Here is an 18,240-nt window from a genome sequence, read left to right as displayed (position 1 = left end):
TATCTTTAACTGTATAAATAAGAAAATCCTTTTATAATTTTTTCTTTATAGAATTGTCAGTTTGTGGTCCACAAGTGATTAGGTCTATAGATTTTTTTACTGTTTGATTTCCAATTACATAGTTCAGCCAACATGCAAGAAAACACCAAAAGTTGAGCAGCGATAATTGCGGCTGCAATTTCAAACCTTATTCATATTGTGCGTAATAAAATAGAGGCAACTTTACTATATATGCATTTGAGTAGGAAGCAACTAGGCTAGTCATACGTACTCCGGATTTTATGGGGTTTGGTTGATAAATTTTAAATTTAAAAAAAAAAAAAAACTTATTGCAAGCATTTTTAAATGTATTAATTCAAGATATTAGCATGTGAATTGTATTATTTGGATAAATATATTTTAGAAAAAAATTTTGAGTATTATAATTTAATGAGATAAACAACATTTCACTTTGCATTTGTTTTCCTCTTACCCATCAATGGACTCCATGAAAGGAGTCACAATTATTTGAGTGGAGCCTAAAACGCCCATTCCTCATCTTGGCTTCCATTGCTAAAGAAATCATTTCTCCAAAAACCTCAAAATGTGCTGTTAGAAATGCATCACAGTACATTTCATTTATTTTCTCTACAACTTCATATTCCATCCTGATTGAAAAATGTCACTGAGTAAACTATAAAAAAGACCATAAATTTGTAATGCAAGATAAAATCGTGGAAGACATACAAGATCTCATTGTTACATATATGCAGAAATAATAGAGAAATAGATTTAACCAAAGCAACAAACTAAGATATATTTTTGGCCAATGATCAAGATAAATGCACAAGGCAAAAGAATGTACACTATTTCTCTGAGTGCAAAAGTTGAAGAAAAATCGCACAATGTAATAAAAGAACACAAAATTGCAACTAACAACTAACTTGTAACCAAACGTGAATTAATAGATGTACATCTAATTGATGCTAAAACAAGTGATCATAAACTGGAATTGAAAAGATCAATTAAGGAACCAAAAGGAAAACTAATTTGAAGAACAAAAAGTGCAAGAAAATACAAGAATTAACTATAAACAACTAAAATATAAAGTGAAATTCAACTGAAACTCATTGAATTGATGAAAGAAAAAATTAGGTATAAAAGCTTATAATGAAAATGAACTTGAAATGAGCTAAGAAACAATTCATCAATCAAGTTTGCTACAAAATTCAACAAAAAAATGGTAGCAAAATAGAGAAAAACTAGCTTAATGAACTAGCAACTCAAGTGATACTCAAAACAGAGAAAAACAGAGCATTAACAACTAAATCCATCCAAACACCAAATGAATTCATGAAATAAATGCAATCAATTAAAAAATAACAAGTAAACATGTAAAACTAAGAATGCAAAGTATGAGAAAATAAAATCGAACACCTAGAAGGAGAGAGGATCATCATTCATCAAGTTCTTATGCATGGATCGTTTCTACCTTCTGGATTCAACTTTAATTTTAAAGAATTAACTGTACTTGTACAAATGGATTTTGAGGCTGAATTTTTACTGGATTATAGCATTATGAACTAGGAATCTAGAAAAAAATTTTTGAAGTAAATCAAGCTAGAATTCACTAAGTTTTGATCAAAAGACTGAAGATAGGTTAGGTGTGCAATTTTGAAACCAGATTTGAGTTCAAGGTGAATTTTACAGAATTTGAAAAGGAAATCATGAGAATTTGTAAATTTCATTATGAAAACCTTAAAGAACAACCAAAAAGAGTGTAGGAAACCTAAAATTGTAACAAGATTCAATTAAGAAAATTGAAATTAAAAGCTATTTGGTTGGAAAGAAAATAAAAATGACAGCAGATCAGGTTTTAAGAAGAAAAATGAAAGGTAAAATATCAGTTTGTGCTTTAAGTTGCACCAAGAAAGATATATGGATAGCATAAACTTCTTATAAGACAGCTGATTAGTCATAAAATGTGGCTTAAACAAAGTTCATAAAAGTACAAACAAGCATAAACAAATATCATTAAGACATTCATGTGAAACCATGCCTCCCACCCCAAAATCCTTCAGCTTTTGACAAATTATTAAAAGAAGTTCTTTTTGTAATAGAGTACAAGATTCAAGTACATTTAATTATCATGAATTTATACTTTTATAAGTTCTCTTGATTCGAAAGATTTTCTTTCAAAACAATTACGTTTTTTACTTCCTCTCACACTCACCCAAGCACATTCAATTCATTAAATCGAACAGCAGGCAAAGATTTCTAAATTAAATCAGCAGAGATAGAGCAAGAAGCAAGGCAAAGCATTCACATATAAATATGAGATAAGTGAGAGCAACCTTGTGTTGGAGTACTCAAAGAGCTTTCCAGCGGTTAAAAAGACTAGAAGTGCTATCTTAGTATTGCAAAGAGTGAAAAACTCATGAGCTTTCTTGAAAAGTTCTTATCTCCTCTTTGAAAAAGTCACCTGCCTCGTTGCTATGTTGTCAATCTTTTTAATTTGAATTTTATTTCTCGTCATTCTTTTCCAAGAAAAAAGCTAAGTAAATAAATGAAATTACAGAGAAGAAAGAAGGGGTTTAAATTTTGGGAAAAAAATTTAGTTGCGTCATTTTTTTACGATAGCGGAGTTTATTTTAAAAAAAATACCATTATTTGAAAAAAGATTATTGAAGGCGTTTCAGGCAAAAAATACATTCAATAATCCTCTTCAATTTTTTTAAAAGAGATTATTGAAAGTATTTTCTGTAAAAAAATATTTTCAATAATCTCATTAAATTTTGATAGGAAGATTATTGAAAGCGTTCCCTTTAATTTTTTAGAGTGGATTATTAAAGATATTTTTTGTAAAAAATACATTCAATAATCCCCTCTTTTTTTTATGAGGGGATTATTGAAGGCGTTTCAGGCAAAAAATACCTTCAATAATCCCTTTAAATTTTGATGAAGAGATTATTAAATGTGTTTTTGATAAAAAAAACCTTCAATAATCCCTTTCAATTTTTTAGAGAAGATTATTGATGGTATTTTTTGGCCAAAAATTCTTTCAATAATCCATTCCAATTTTTTAGAAGGAATTATTGAAGGCGTTTTCTTTCTTCATTAAAAAATAAAGAGGATTATTGAAGGCATTTTGTGCAAAAAAACGTCTTTAATAATTTTTTTAATTTTTTATAAGAGATTATTAAAGGCGTTTCAGGCAAAAAATACATTGAATAATCTACTCATAAAAAATAGAAGTGATTATTGAAGGTGTTTTCTACCAGAAACGCCTTTAATAAATCTCCTTATCAATGAATCTACCAAAAAGGAGTAACATTGTCAATTAAAGCATGCGGTCGTTAATCCTACGACCTTATGATTATCGTATACTCTAATAGGGTTAACGACCATATACTCTAATCGACAACGCTACTCCATTTTTGGTAGATTTATAGACAAAGAGATTTACTAAATGCGTTTTTGACCAAAAACGTCTTCAATAATTTTTTATAATTTTTTAAAAGAATTATTGAAGGTGTTTTTGGTAGAAAATACCTTTAATAATCACTTTTATTTTTTATGAGCGGATTATTCAAAGTGATTTTTTGCCTAAAACACCTTCAATAATCCCTTATAAAAAATTGAAAAAGATTATTGAAGGTTTTTTTTTTTTAATAAAAAACATCTTTAATAATCCTTTATAATTTTTTAGGAGAATTATTGAAGGCGTTTTTTTTTGCAAAAAATGCCTTCAATAATTGCTTTTATTTTTTATTAAAGGATTATTCAAAGCGTTGTCTACTAAAAACGCCTTTAATAATCTCCTATCTATTTTTTATAAGGAGATTATTCAATGTATTTTTAGCAAAAGAACGCCTTTAATAATCACTCTAATTTTTTAGAAAAGATTATTCAAATCGTTTTAGTCGATAAACGCCGTTAAATTTTGTCTTTAATAACGTTTATAAGTAACAACGCCGCTATTTGAATATTTAGTGATGTTTATTTAGTGGTGTTTTGATAATAAACGCCTTAAGATTTATAAAAACACGAAACCTAGTGACGTTTGTAAGTGAAACACCGCTACAAAACTGTCACTAATCTTTCATTTTCTTGTAATGTAGTAGAATATGTTTAGGTAGAAAAGAACAAAAGGATTGCAAATATATGTCATTAGATTATGAAGAATTTGAAATTTTTTTACTTTTCCATAAAATTAATAATAATAATTGAAGGAACATGTCATGGATACCCAAAATACAAGTGTCTTTATTCTTAATTTTATTTTTTTATTCGACAAATCTAAATATAAATAAATTATTTAATTTTTCAGATCAAGATAAAATGTATTATAATTCTAAATTATATATTCGAAATAACCTTAACAAAAAGCCACTAGCTGGACTCGAAACCATCCTATCATTTCAACAAATCTCTTATCAGTCAATTTTGCCTTTTCTTTGTGATTTCGTTGACTATATATTCAAAAGAATCCAAAACCAAATTGTTTCCAATTTTCATTGAAGCTGAACGTTATATCATCTCTTAATCAAACAGATGCAGTTCCATCTCTGCCATAGCCTTGGATACTATGAACTTTATGATAGAAATGTATTAGGGAAAAAAAAAAAAAAAAACCTTGAAGAATTGGCAGGTTTTACTATACCTTATCAAACATGATGACATAATTCCCTTGCAAATAAACATTACCAGAGCCACCCAAGCTCATCTATGGTCCATATTCAAAGAACAATAAGATGAACCAATGACCTGAAATCATGTGGCACTACCCCCCATTAATATCCATTGAATTTACACTATCACCCTTATCATTCTACAGTTTCTCCACTTTCATCCCTTTCCCCTCATTCTCTATATAAACCCCACCATTGCCAGCCAACCAACCTCACCCAACAAATCAGTGAGAACCAAAAATAAAGAAAGAAAAAAGGAACATGGGTTCATTTCCTTACATAGTGGAAGACTGCATGGGATTCGTTCAAGTGTTAAGTGATGGCACCATTTTCAGGTCCAAAAGCATACAATTTAACATGCCTTCCATCGATGAAAAATCTGTTCATTTCAAAGATGCTATGTTTGACAAAAACCATAATCTCCATCTTCGAATTTACAAACCCACATCAGCATCTTTAACAAGCAATGATTATAAGCTCCCCATCATCATTTTCATTCATGGTGGTGGTTTTTGCCTAGGCTCTCGGATGTGGCCTACCTGTCACAATTCCTGCCTTCGCCTAGCGTCGGGGCTCAACGCGCTCGTCGTCGCACCGGACTACAGGTTGGCCCCGGAGAATAGGCTGCCGGCAGCTATGGATGATGCAGCCACTGCCGTGAAGTGTTTGCAAAGTCAAGCTTTGAGTGAAAATAGTAGTGATGCATGGCTCAACAGTAGCGAGGTTGACTTTGACCAGGTTTTTGTCTTGGGTGACTCGTCAGGGGGCAATATTGCACACCATTTGGCAGTTAGGTTTGGTGCTGGTTCGACAGAGTTGGCTCCGGTTCGAGTACGAGGTTACGTGCTATTGGCACCATTCTTTGGTGGCGTGGTCAGGACAAAGTCCGAGGCGGGACCTAGCGAGGCTTTGTTGAATCTTGAGATACTTGACAGGTATACTCTACTCAAGCTTCCTTAATTACGCATTAATTAATGCAATAATAATAATATTTCATTTCATTTTTGTCACACCGCAATCGAATATATGCCAATATTAGGATTTGATTATAATAGATTTGATAATTTTAAATATAATATGAAAAAATAATATAATTTAAAATTTTAATAAAATAAAAAATATATTTTATATTAAAAATACTAATATAAATTATAGTATAATATTTTATATTTTGTAAGTATTAGAGATAAAAAAAAAAATAAAAATAACTACACAAACTATGAAAAAAAAATTTTTAAATGGAGCCAATTGGACAGACTCTTGGTTTTTTGGCATTCCCTTTCGAGGCTCTTCTTTAACCTTTTGTCGATTCGATTGGACCACAGAGCGAATGAGATTTGATAGTGCCGGCTCTAGGGCCGCACATAAGGGGTGGTGCCACTTGATTCACGACCTTTCTGTCGTGAAAATGGCCACCCCATTTGGCCATTTCCACACTACGAAACCGAGCCGTCACTACTTTTTAGTGATTTACATTTCATCTTTTCTAGTCTCTTCGCTCTTCCAAACCTCCAAAGGTCAATTTGTTTTTTTTTTTTTCTCTCTGAATCGTCCAATTCACTTAAAAAGTAACGGATTTGATTTTGAAAAATAAAATAAAATAAAATACAGTTTTTTGTGCATTTGTTATTTAAAATCAGTTAACAGATATTTTGTGTATAATTCTTAAAAAGTATATATATATTTTTGCTTTTGTGTTAAAAAATACTTTTTATTTTTAAAAACAAAAAATAAATACCAAAAACATTAACCAAATAAAACCATAATGTTGACAAAAAAAAAAACCCTAAATTCTTTTATGCATTAAGGAGAATTAAAATATTAAAAAATTAAACATTAATTTTTAATTACCACAATTAATTAATATACTTAAAGGTTATTGCGTAAGCAGATCACAAGAAGAATGTAGAAAATCTAAAGTACTATATAAAATTGGAATAAGAACAAAATTATACACAAAAGCGGCCAAGATTTTCCAAGGCCCAATTGTCGAAACATTGAGCAAGAAATGTATCTTTCGTGCGGTTTCTTATCAACAAAAAGGCAATTTCCTACACGACAAAACATCAATTTTACTTTGGACATATCTGTCTCTTATTTTATTGTAGATTAATTCTCTTAATCGGATTAAGATTATCTTCAAACAACTATATAATATTAGTAATCCTGATCTCAAGAAAGCAATTTTATTATTTAATTAGGATAATTATTATTATTATTTTTTAATAATTCTATAAATAGGGAATTTCAATATTTGAGTGTTGGATCTAAATTTTTTTTTGAGGGTCGAACTCTTTTTTATTTCATTTTTATTCATTATTTTTTAATATGTTTATTCGCATAATTTATATTTATGAATTATAATTAAAAATCATACTTATCAATTATGTGATTTTAAATTTTAACTATTAATTAATAAATAGTTAATTAATCATGAGTCTCCTCCACAAGATAAGGCCCAAGCTTTGAGCTTGGGTCACTATCATGGAAATCAAATACACATATATACACCACCATGGCTGGCTTTGAGTGGACTCTCTCCATGGAGTTGAAATGCTCCACGCACAACTTTTTTAAAATAAATAATTAGAGCTCACACATGATACACGATGTTGTGTAGTCATTTTTTATATATTGAAATTTGTAAAAAAAAATGATGTTAATATTATGAGAATGAGTTTGAGAAATGAAATATTATAATTATGAAATAAATTTCAATTATTTAAAAAAATCAAATTAGTATTAATATTTTTAAGCCTTGAAATTACTATATTAACAAACATTTTCACTTAAATATGTAATGATATGATTAAATTATTAATACTAATTTATAATTATATATTAGATTTATTTGTTTTTTCAAATCAGTAGAAAACAGATCAAATTTAACATAACATTGTGCTGTTTTGTAATTCAAATATTAGATTAGAATTGTTTTCTTCCTTACTTTTTATTTTTACCAAACAAATCCTTATAATTAGTGCTCTTCTTTTAGCTTTTTAATAGAACATATCACTTATAATTATTGTAATACAATTAATCAATTATAATTTAATATTGTGTAAGATCCATTAAAAATTTATATAAAATTTAAATTTTTTAGTGATAAATCTTTACATAATTTTTTATTATGATTAACTAATTGTAAATTAAATGCTCCCGACTTTATTGTATATCCTTAGCCAGACAAATGTTTCTTTTGATAATAACGTATACAACTAACAATTAAAATTAAAATTAAAATTAAAATTTCTTGACATTTGCACATGAGCATTTAATCTATTTGGTTGGTTCATTACACCTTGTTAGAGTAAGATTCAAATATCGTCTTCCTCAAATTTGAAAAAAAAAAAAATCTTGACATATATATGACATAATTATTACGTCTAAATCAGAAGCTCTTTAAGAAATTAGTGTATAATAACTAGAGAAATTTTAACTAGAAAAATTAAACAAAGTTCATACATAATGAGCTTTAACTTTGGATCTAATGGTTACAAGACATCCTCTTTACCTATAATCCAATATAGGTGATGATGATATATGTTAGAATATCTATATGGATGAATCCAAAAAAAAAAAAAAAAATGCATGCAGTGCTTTAATACGTAACACGAAAAAGATATCCACGAGGGCAAATTGGTTGTTTAATACGATTATTGTGTGGTTCTAAATCAGCATATGCTTACTAAAATATCTCTTGAAAGTGGTGTGCCATTATTGAAAACTTAATTATAATCATATATATTGCTATGACAATATAATAAAATTTTAATTCAACACTTATGAGATAGTGCCTTGTCTAATTTCATCAATAATCTGTCTTCCTGTCTCTCTCCTCATATTTGAAAAAGGTTCTTAATTCAATACCCATCTTTGAAAAAGATCTTTTCATGTCTATCATGAGCGTTTTTATTTTGGATGATAGTTTTAAAAAAAGTTTAGGAATGAAGTAGTACTCCATTAATATTGGAAACTTCTCAGCCTGACAATTTGGAGTTTGGTATGATTTAACTCATTCGTCGCCAGTGATGTCATGTAAATCCCCATCAATACTACTGTTTAGCTGCTGATTTTGCCACCATGTTCATGTTATTCCTTTAGAGAACTGAAACTGTTTAATGAAAAATCAACATTTTTTGTGTATGGAATGGGTAATATATATGTTTTTCTTTTTGTTTTTATCTCCAATTCTAGGTTTTGGAGGCTGTCAATGCCAATTGGAGAGACAAGAGACCACCCTTTGGCAAATCCATTTGGTCCGTTGAGCCCTAGCCTTGAAGCAGTAAGCCTTGACCCCATCTTGGTCATTGTAGGTGGCAATGAGTTGTTGAAAGACAGGGCTGAGGATTATGCAAGAAGATTAAAAGACATGGGAAAGAAAGTTGAATACGTTGAGTTTGAAGGAAAGGAACATGGTTACTTCAATTATGATCCTTACTCTGATGCTGCAAATGAAACCTTGCAAATTATCAGAAGATTTATGTCTGACAACTCTGCTTGAGATCAAGGGCTCCTAGCTATATTTGGATGTATATTTTTCTTTTTTTGGTGGCATTGCCAAAAATATTGCATGTATGGTCCTAGGAAATATTTATAGTAGTAACATATATGTGCATGAGTGTGAGGTTATATGATTGGATAATAAAATATTCTGATGGTTGAAATTTCCTTTTTTTTTTTTTAATATTAAAGAAGTGGTTTGTTCAATTAATTTATATACTTATCTTTAAAAGATAACATTTAATAAATTTAAAATTTAAATTGTAACATTTGCAACTCCATTATCTTTCTTATGTCAATGCTACAACCTTTTTTTATACAAAGAAACAAAAAAAAATTTTTTGAATTTGATTTTAGGCTTAAAAGAAAAATACATCACAAAAAGATAGATCTTTAATTATTAAAAATTAATTATTTTTCATCAAATAAGGTAATTTTAAATAAAAATGATAAAATCATTTTAATAATAAAATTATTTTAATGAATAATGTGGATAAGTGTGTGTGTGCACAACTTCTCATTTATTATGTCAACACAATAAGGTAATTTCAAATCACAAACAATAAAATCACTTTAATAATAAAATTATTTTAATGATTAAATTACCACACTAATTTTAAAAATAATATCAACACTATTGAGAGAAAAAAAGGACAAGCCTTATTAATCAATGTGGATAAGTGTGTGTGCACAACTTCTCATTTATTACGTCAACACGTTGAAGAGATATGTTTCAACTTCATGTATCTTCCAGCATTTCGTAGATATCTAAAACACAATCTATTCTAATAATAATAACAAAAAAATCTATCAAACAATTACTCCATTAGCGCATATATATATATATATATATGTATTTGCATTTTTTTTCCTCAAATCATAACATGTAGACTAATTTCAAACAAATTAATTTATTTTCTTCTCAAATATCTTTAACAAATATTCATGAAGTAGGGTTTCACCATTTAATGATGAGTCACATGTGATATCTAATGAATAATTAATATTTTATTTTATAGCTCCCTTAGAATGAAAATATATATATGAAGTAATCGTAATATATATAATTTTTTTAGTATTTGCAAGTAAATAATCAATAAGTTATTGACGATGTTTAGTTCAAGTGACATTTTTTTTATTGTTAGGAGTTGAAAATATGTGAGAAAATAATTTTTTATAAATTTATAAAATTAAAAAAAAAATGTGCCGAGTAAAACTTAAAAATCTTTCATTAATATTAATTGAAGATACTTAATGCAATTAGTAATACAAATAAGTGTTTAATATGGGAGATAAATGGTGATAGAATTGTTGGTTAATGATATAGAAACATCCTCAATATGTCCTTTAAAGGATATCTTTTATCCGACAAAGCACATGGTTGTTGTGGATGACACAAGCAATGAGCAGACAAGTTACATTCGTTGTGCATTGTATTTAACATTATATTTTATTTAAATCACATCAACAATGTTAGATTGGACACCATAATCTCAGCCATCCATTATAATTAACTCTTTCCAATATACATGTTAGTATCCTTTCATAAACTTTCCACAAAATGAATTGTTAATATGTCACTATTTCCTTTTTTTATATCACAAATTGATCAAGATCATAATTGTTTTTCCTTAGTCAATCCCCTTTTTAAGTAAGCGTGAGTAAAAGATTTTTCAAAGGCTTTTCATGTTAAAGAAGATTTTGGTGGGTCCAAAATCCATATGAATTGAATCTATTAAAGATTAAGGACATAAACTATAAACCCATATACATGATTGAGTTTAAATTATATTAGCCATTCAATAAAAAAAAAAAAAAAAAGAACACCACATTGTCATTTTTAAAAGGTGCACATCTTAAATCCATCCTAATTAAGCTAATGTTGTTGGATCGGACCAATCGAACTAATTTATTTATTATTATTTTTAATGTTTTAAATATATATATATATATATATAGTAAGGGGTATTTCAAATTTCGTTTTGACTGAATTTCCTATTTGATGATTTTAAATAATTATTAGGCCATGATTCCTTCAAGATTTAAGGTTTTAGTGTTTAGATTAGAAGGAACTAATATATATTTATGCATTAATTAATGATTAAATTGAATATAAGTACTTGACTTATCCTTTTGTAATTTTGTATTACATACTTAATTTTCTAATTCTACATTACATCCCAATATCTCATATTTTAATTTAAATTACAATACATTAGTAATTTTTAAAAAATTCATGTATTGTACTTTATACACTTAAATTCACAAAAGAAAGCTTAAATTTTTAATTACAAAAATTTTAATGCCAAATCAAAAGAAGGTAGCACAAAAGAGTGTCAAAATTCAGTAGATACTTATCTCTTGAAATTTTTTTTTTACATGTGATTGTTAAGTTACAGTAATAATATTCCTATTTTCAGATAAAAAAATGATAATCTCTTATTTTAAACTTGAATTTCTTTTTAATCTATAATTGCAATTGGTTTGAATTTAATGCAATTTTGTACTGTATGATGTACAAGGTTTGGTTAATTTTATAAACATGGTTTCATTCGCAAGGGTTTGTCAGAAAAGATGGTTAATTTTATAATGCAATTTATCCAATTTTTTCGCATGAGAAAATTGTTGTACGAAAATATTAATTATATAGAATTTCACACTTGTTAAATTTGTCATATTTTTTACATTTGTCCAATTAATTATTGCATTTGCTGGATAAATAAATAGTTGTCTTTATGGATCCAAAAATGATTCATTCAATTTTATTTCGGGTTATTACCTTATTGGGTCAATGCTTTAAAATTGTTGAGTTAATATTTAGTTATTCAATATATATAAATATTATGAATAAATTATAAATTATATTATAAAAATTAATAAAATATTTTAAATATTTTTCTAGACAACATGAGATATGTATAGATATTCATTATCGTTAAAAATTAAGAAAAAAAAAAAGCCAATTAAGCTTTATAGTTCTCCCTAATGTTTTTTACTTCTTATTTTAATTTTTAAAAAGAATTATTGCAAAACAATAATTCATAGTTAGGGTATAAAAATTATGGTAATTATGACTTAAAGTTTTGATAAATTCAGATATATCCAACATATAAGATCTCACCTTGAAGCAATTTAGAGAAGAACCAAAAGCCTTGGTATAGGTAGAGAGGATATTTCCAGCCATCGACTCTGGGGAGGCTTAACTGTTGTATTCGTTTCTTTGGTTTCTGGGGAGACAAATTCTGCATCAATGCTAGGGATGGTGGCTGCTGGAGTACTGTTTCCCATGTCAAGATCGAAGCCTGGTGACTATTGAGTAGAATGGATGACTAATTGGTTTTGGGCATGGGAGAAATTTGAAGAAGGTTAAGTTCCCTTTTATAATGTTGAATGGTGGATTTTTCGTCTATAAAAATCATCATTGTCATATATTAATTATAAATCATGCAAATCATTCAATCAAAAAAAATCCAGCAACTACTAAATCACATACTTACTTTTTTGTCAATCTTTTAAATGGAAGCCCCCTAAACTAGTTTGCCTTTTTTATTAAACATTATAATTCTATTTTATAAAAATTCATATTATAAATTTCAAGATTTTTTATTTTAAAATTCATTGAAATTTTTTTTAATATTTATAGTTATAAAAATTAAACTTAAAATTCGATACTTAATTAATAAAATCACACAATTAGTAACAAAACTCATTGAACTTTAATATATGAATATACAAAATGTTAATGCCAAGTCAAACATGGAAACAAATTTCTTAAATTTTTAAGCTAAAAGATTTTAACAAAAGTATCTTATTTTAAACTGAAATTCTTTTTAATTGTTCTTACTAGCTCTTCACTCATATATATATATATATCCTCTCCCCTCTTTAATTTATCACCCAATTATATACGCACCCATTATAGTTGTGGAAGGAAATGGAACCATTATTGAAGTCAGGATTGCAATTGGTGGCTGCAATTTTGTGAGAATCCTCAAGGATTCATGGCTGTCAATTGTCAAATGTTGGCAATCTTCTTCTGCTAAACGTGCTTCAGATTTGTCCATTCATCCTTGGGCTAAATTTATAAAGTAATAAGTATGAAATAGTGGTACAACATATTCAAAGATTTCAGGTTTTGGGATCAATGGTTCAATCAACCATCGAGGCAATGTTTAAAATTAGAAGTTATAAAAATATTTTTAAATATTACAAATGAAATTATAGATTATATGTAAAAAATGAATACAATATTTTTTTTAATAAATTTATAGACAACATTAATTTATGGATGTAAGTGGAAAATTTCATTAAAAATACAAAAAAAGAGGCTAAGCTTTGGAATCATAAAGTCTCAATTAGTTTAAATCTCATAATGTGTTAATTTGGTCCAATATTTTTATGTTGGACTAATTATCCAATTCGACTATGGTTTGTTAGTTGATTTATTTGGATTCCATTGGCTTTTAATAATGCCCAGGCATTCCTTTGCTTAACTTTTTATTTTGCTGTAAAGTGGAAGACAAGAAATATTAGTAAGAAAGATTTATGTATCCTATGATGGTCTCGAAACTCGTATAATTATATGAATGTGTAACTCATGATTTAAAATCTAGCAAATTATTACAATGTAATTTGTTTTTTTTAATCAATGAAATAATAAATAATATTTATTTTGCTTTTATTTATTCAAATTCATAAATTTATGTACGTAAATTTTTTATGTAGTTATTATAAAAATGTAAATGCTAAACTTTTTTTTTTAATTCATACCAGCAATTTAGTAAATTCGTGATGGAGTTATGACTGATCATGTGTCAAGCAATGACCAAACGTTAACCATGGTTATATAAATATATATATATATATATAGCTTATTGAAATTAGTGGACCCTTCTATAATTCATTTCCTGATAAAATTATTGAATCGAAACATTAATGGAGAATTCTTCTCCATCCTGCTGAAAATCTTGCAATGTTTGGTGTGAACAGATCCCATAATTTGGTTGTGTGGATTTCTCTTCTGATTTTTTTCCTTCTTCTTTTTCTGCTTTTGCATTTTTGGGAGCATTTGTAGAATGGACTAGTTGCTCTGGGTCCCCTATAAATTGGTGGTTTTAGCTTTCAACGCCTCTCACTATCACATGTCTTCACAAAAATCCAGTCTCTTGGAATAACATAGTGTAAAAAAGAGAGAAATTTTGATAGGAGAGTCGATCAGCCATAATAATCACAGATTGATTCAGGACAAGAAAATTTTCAAATTATTATTATAGTTACTAATTGACAGTACAATCGCACGTTTTCAACGATACATTGAAAATAATACAGCAAGCAAACAAGAAAATCCAAATCTCAGAAAAGATCACTGCTCTTGACATCGCCCATTCTTCAACATTATTCACTTACTTATTTTCACAGCGAGCTATGATATACTCAGCTAGCTGCATTTCAGGAATGCTGAGTTCTCTCAGTCTCTAGCACGAGTCATGGAAAGTCAAGCCAGTTCCAGCGAACTTTTGGTCCATGATCTTGTCCAAACGCTCTGCCATCTCAGGTGTTGCCTTTCTGGAAGTAGAAATTGTTCTCAACTTTGACTGTATTTGCTTGCCTTAATCCGCTCTTGTTTACTTCCAAACTGCTCAGATTCTCAAAACTACAGAGTTCAACTATTTTCTGCACTGCACCTGCTTGTTCTTCCTCTAAGGAAAAAGGGTACCCCATAAACTCAGCCAATCTCTTCACGTAAGGCGCTGTGTCTTTCATCATTTCTTCCTATTTCAGCAACAAGACCTTCTCTGGCTTTTCCTGACTTGCTTTCCAGAGCCCCAAAACATGGTCCAAATAGGGTCCATAAAAAGACTTCCCTTCACAGAAAAGATCAAAGGCCTTCGGATAATAACAACAAAGTCGAAAAAAATAGTGTTATAATACGTGGAGATTCACACTTAATTTATTAGATATTATCTATTTTAATATAAAAATTTTATGATTTTATTTCATAAAATATGTCTTTCAGATTTTGAGATTAAATCTTTATATATATATATATATATATATATAGATCAAAACAAAATTTTATATTATTTTAATGTGAGATTGAAATATAACAAAATTTTTTCATTAAAATTTGACATAAAGTACATAAATCATCAAATTATACTAAACGTTTGATAAGCACAACATAAAATATATATAAATTATAAGATCACATCAAATGTTGAGATTGTAGATGTTGAAATTCTAAAAATAACTCTCACGATATAACATTTAACTCTTATTTAATTGGTAACTGTTTTGATATTATTTATAAAAATTTATATCTAATTTATGATATATTATTTATTTTGATTCAAAATTTTTAAAATTTTATCTCATAATATGTGTATATCAAAATTTTAAATTAAATATATATTATAATAAAACTTCATATTATTTCGATATAAAATAATACATCACATAATCAGTTGAAGATTTGGTTGTGAAGCTTGTGAAAACATCAAGTTGTGGTTATTGTGGTTTTAAATAATGGTAAAATTAAATCTGTTTGGTTCTAGTGAGTTTTTTTTTTTTTTTTTTTTTTGTAAATGGTATCAAAAGGGATTAGTTTTATGGTTATGGTTTTCAATATTGGTGAAATTATATCATACTCAACCTCTCTATATCTCTTTTAGCACTGTAACTATTTTCTCTCATAATTTTCTCAAAAATCTAAAAAAAAAACCATATTTATACTAAAAATCTAAAATCCTAAAAAATCTATCAATTAAAAAACTATTAATAAAATATTTAAATAATTACAATAAAAATAAAAACTTGATTAATCTTAAATTATAAATATAAAACTATTCGATATTTTACAAATTAAATTTACCATGACTTAAAACTTTTTTTTAATATTATTAAAGCTGCTGCCGCCAAATGATGTGCAGTGGCCCAATGGCATTCATTATTCAGAAAAAAAAAAAAAAAAAGTTAGATAAATTGAGCGGTACGTGGGCTTGGGGTTAGGTGAGGATAACACTTAAATGCTTTTGTGATTTGGTCACCGAAACCAAATCTTCACAAAAGGACAAAGGGCCCATCCATGTATAATGAAAATCGAAAGACTAGCATAAACGACAATAGCTCATGTTTATAACGTTACCCACCCCATTCCCCAATCTCATTAACGTTTGATATATAAAAAAATAATTAAAAATTTTAAATAATTTTATTTTTTAATGAGTGTAATATTAGCCTATTTGGAAATCAATTAAATGAAAATTTTTAAATTAATCTCCCTAAGAAAATTAAATGATCATCTTATTTAAAGAAAATTTATCATTTAATTACATTAAGTTTATAGTCTTTTGTTTTTATTTTGTTCTTTCCCTTTTTAACTTTTTACTAATTAATGTAAATACTTATACAATCATATATTCATTTTAAAAATATATATTTATTATATAATTTTTAACAATATATAAAACTATTTTTATAGTATAAAATTAGTGTTTAAATTTTTAAATTAAAATTTAATATTTTTAATGTTAAACTTTTATTTTTTTTTACGAAATTTCTAATTAGCTTCTTTGTTTGATTATTTAATAGTTTATGATATACGGACATTTTTTTTTCCTACCGAAAGAAAGGACAGTCCTCGTTTCTATCAAGATGCATAGCAACCTAAACATAGGATAGTTTTAAATATTTTATGAAGTAATATACTACTAGTCGTTTTATATAAACAGACAAGCACACGTGGAAGAATGTAATGAACTAATTATAAATAATTTTATTATTTAAATAACTGTTACATGAGAAAAAACGTTACATATCCAAAAATAGAAAAATACTAATATCAAAACATAATAATTTTATTTTAAAAATTAATATAAATCTAAAAATAAATATATAAAGAAATAGAAACAACTAAAGATATTATTTTGAGAATTATCAGTTAAAATAAGATTTAGTTTTAAATCATATTTTTCAGAAAATATTAAAAAAATATATTTTTTCATGATTATGATTTTTTTTATCTATTCCCCAAACTGAAATGATATAATTTAACTCAAGTAATCATGTCATCAAAGTCAATTAAATATAAATAAAAAAGAAACCCTCTTTATTTATTAATTTTTAACTAGTTGGAAAAAGTAAGCAGATGAATATCATACAAAATTATAACAATGGCAAAACAGTAATTAAATGGTTGCCAAAATTAGCACTTTATAAACCCAACAAAAGATTAAAGTTAAGCGAAAAAATCAAACTGAAAAGAATTTGCTTTCTCTCATTTCCAAATGCAATCATATCAAATAAAATAAAAAAAAAAGCCCATAAATATCTGTCAACCTTAAGCATTAAGAAGCAACTTTTGACATCCAAAACATGGGTCTGAAAAACGTTTAAAGGTAGACAGTCGACAGACCGCCATGTACGGAATTTTTAATTAAATTTTTTATAATTTAAATTTATTTTTTAATTATCGATCTAACGTATAATTATATATTTATAAATGTTAAGTTATAATTAAATAATAATTTTTATATAATATTTTATTAATGATTATATTCATTCAAAATAAGTCTAAACTTTTATAAATTTTCAATAATTATAAAAATCATTTTTTGCATTAAAAAATATTTTCTTCAATTCATTTGCTAAATACTAAAAATTTTGTTATCATTTTTTTTAATTTGATAAAAAATTAAGAATCAATGTTTAAATAGTTAAAATTAATAATTATTTTTATTGCAATGTTGATTAGGTGTATGTATATATATATATATATATATATATATATATGATTGAATAATAAATCATAATTATTAATTTGGTAATAATCATTTGCTTTTTATTAGTTCTTATTTTTTACATACTTCAAATAATTATTATACAAATATATTGGACTAACAATTATTTCTATATATGTCAAAAAAATAAAGTTATTTTTTAGATAAAAAGGGAAACAATGATTCTTTATGTTATGTTTAAAAACTTTTTTTAATATTTTCTTATATTTAATCATTTTTAACATAATTGATAGGATTTTTTTTATGTTAGATATGGTAGTGATCATCAT

General features: G+C 26.9%; 1 protein-coding gene and 1 pseudogene across 1 annotated transcript; one reads left to right on the top strand and one right to left on the bottom strand.

Moving 5' to 3' along the window:
• Positions 1-4,867: 4,867 nt before the first annotated feature.
• LOC111310932 (strigolactones hydrolase CXE15-like) lies at positions 4,868-9,369 on the top strand. The gene is made up of 2 exons (XM_022910303.2): positions 4,868-5,605; positions 8,868-9,369. Exons 1-2 carry the CDS (start codon positions 4,932-4,934, stop codon positions 9,172-9,174), a joined length of 981 nt encoding a protein of 326 aa, XP_022766038.2. The 5' UTR covers positions 4,868-4,931; the 3' UTR covers positions 9,175-9,369.
• A 5,278-nt stretch (positions 9,370-14,647) lies between these two features.
• LOC149520262 (flavonol 4'-sulfotransferase pseudogene) lies at positions 14,648-14,939 on the bottom strand (annotated as a pseudogene).
• Between the last annotated feature and the right edge of the window lie 3,301 nt (positions 14,940-18,240).

Source organism: Durio zibethinus, chromosome 1, assembly GCF_047325235.1.
Source record: "Durio zibethinus cultivar Kanyao isolate XHJ-2024 chromosome 1, ASM4732523v1, whole genome shotgun sequence".
In the NCBI taxonomy this organism is placed as follows: Eukaryota; Viridiplantae; Streptophyta; class Magnoliopsida; order Malvales; family Malvaceae; genus Durio; species Durio zibethinus.
Note: the sequence above shows the minus strand (reverse complement) of the source record. Positions and strands in the feature narration are given on the sequence as shown.

What these genes read in the sequence shown, in the direction of transcription:
- LOC111310932 (XM_022910303.2), top strand. Translation starts at nt 4,932, where the DNA reads ATGGGTTCATTTCCTTACATAGTGGAAGACTGCATGGGATTCGTTCAA. An exon ending in AATCTTGAGATACTTGACAG is followed by an intron (nt 5,606 to 8,867) that starts GTATACTCTACT and finishes CTCCAATTCTAG; the next exon opens with GTTTTGGAGGCTGTCAATGC.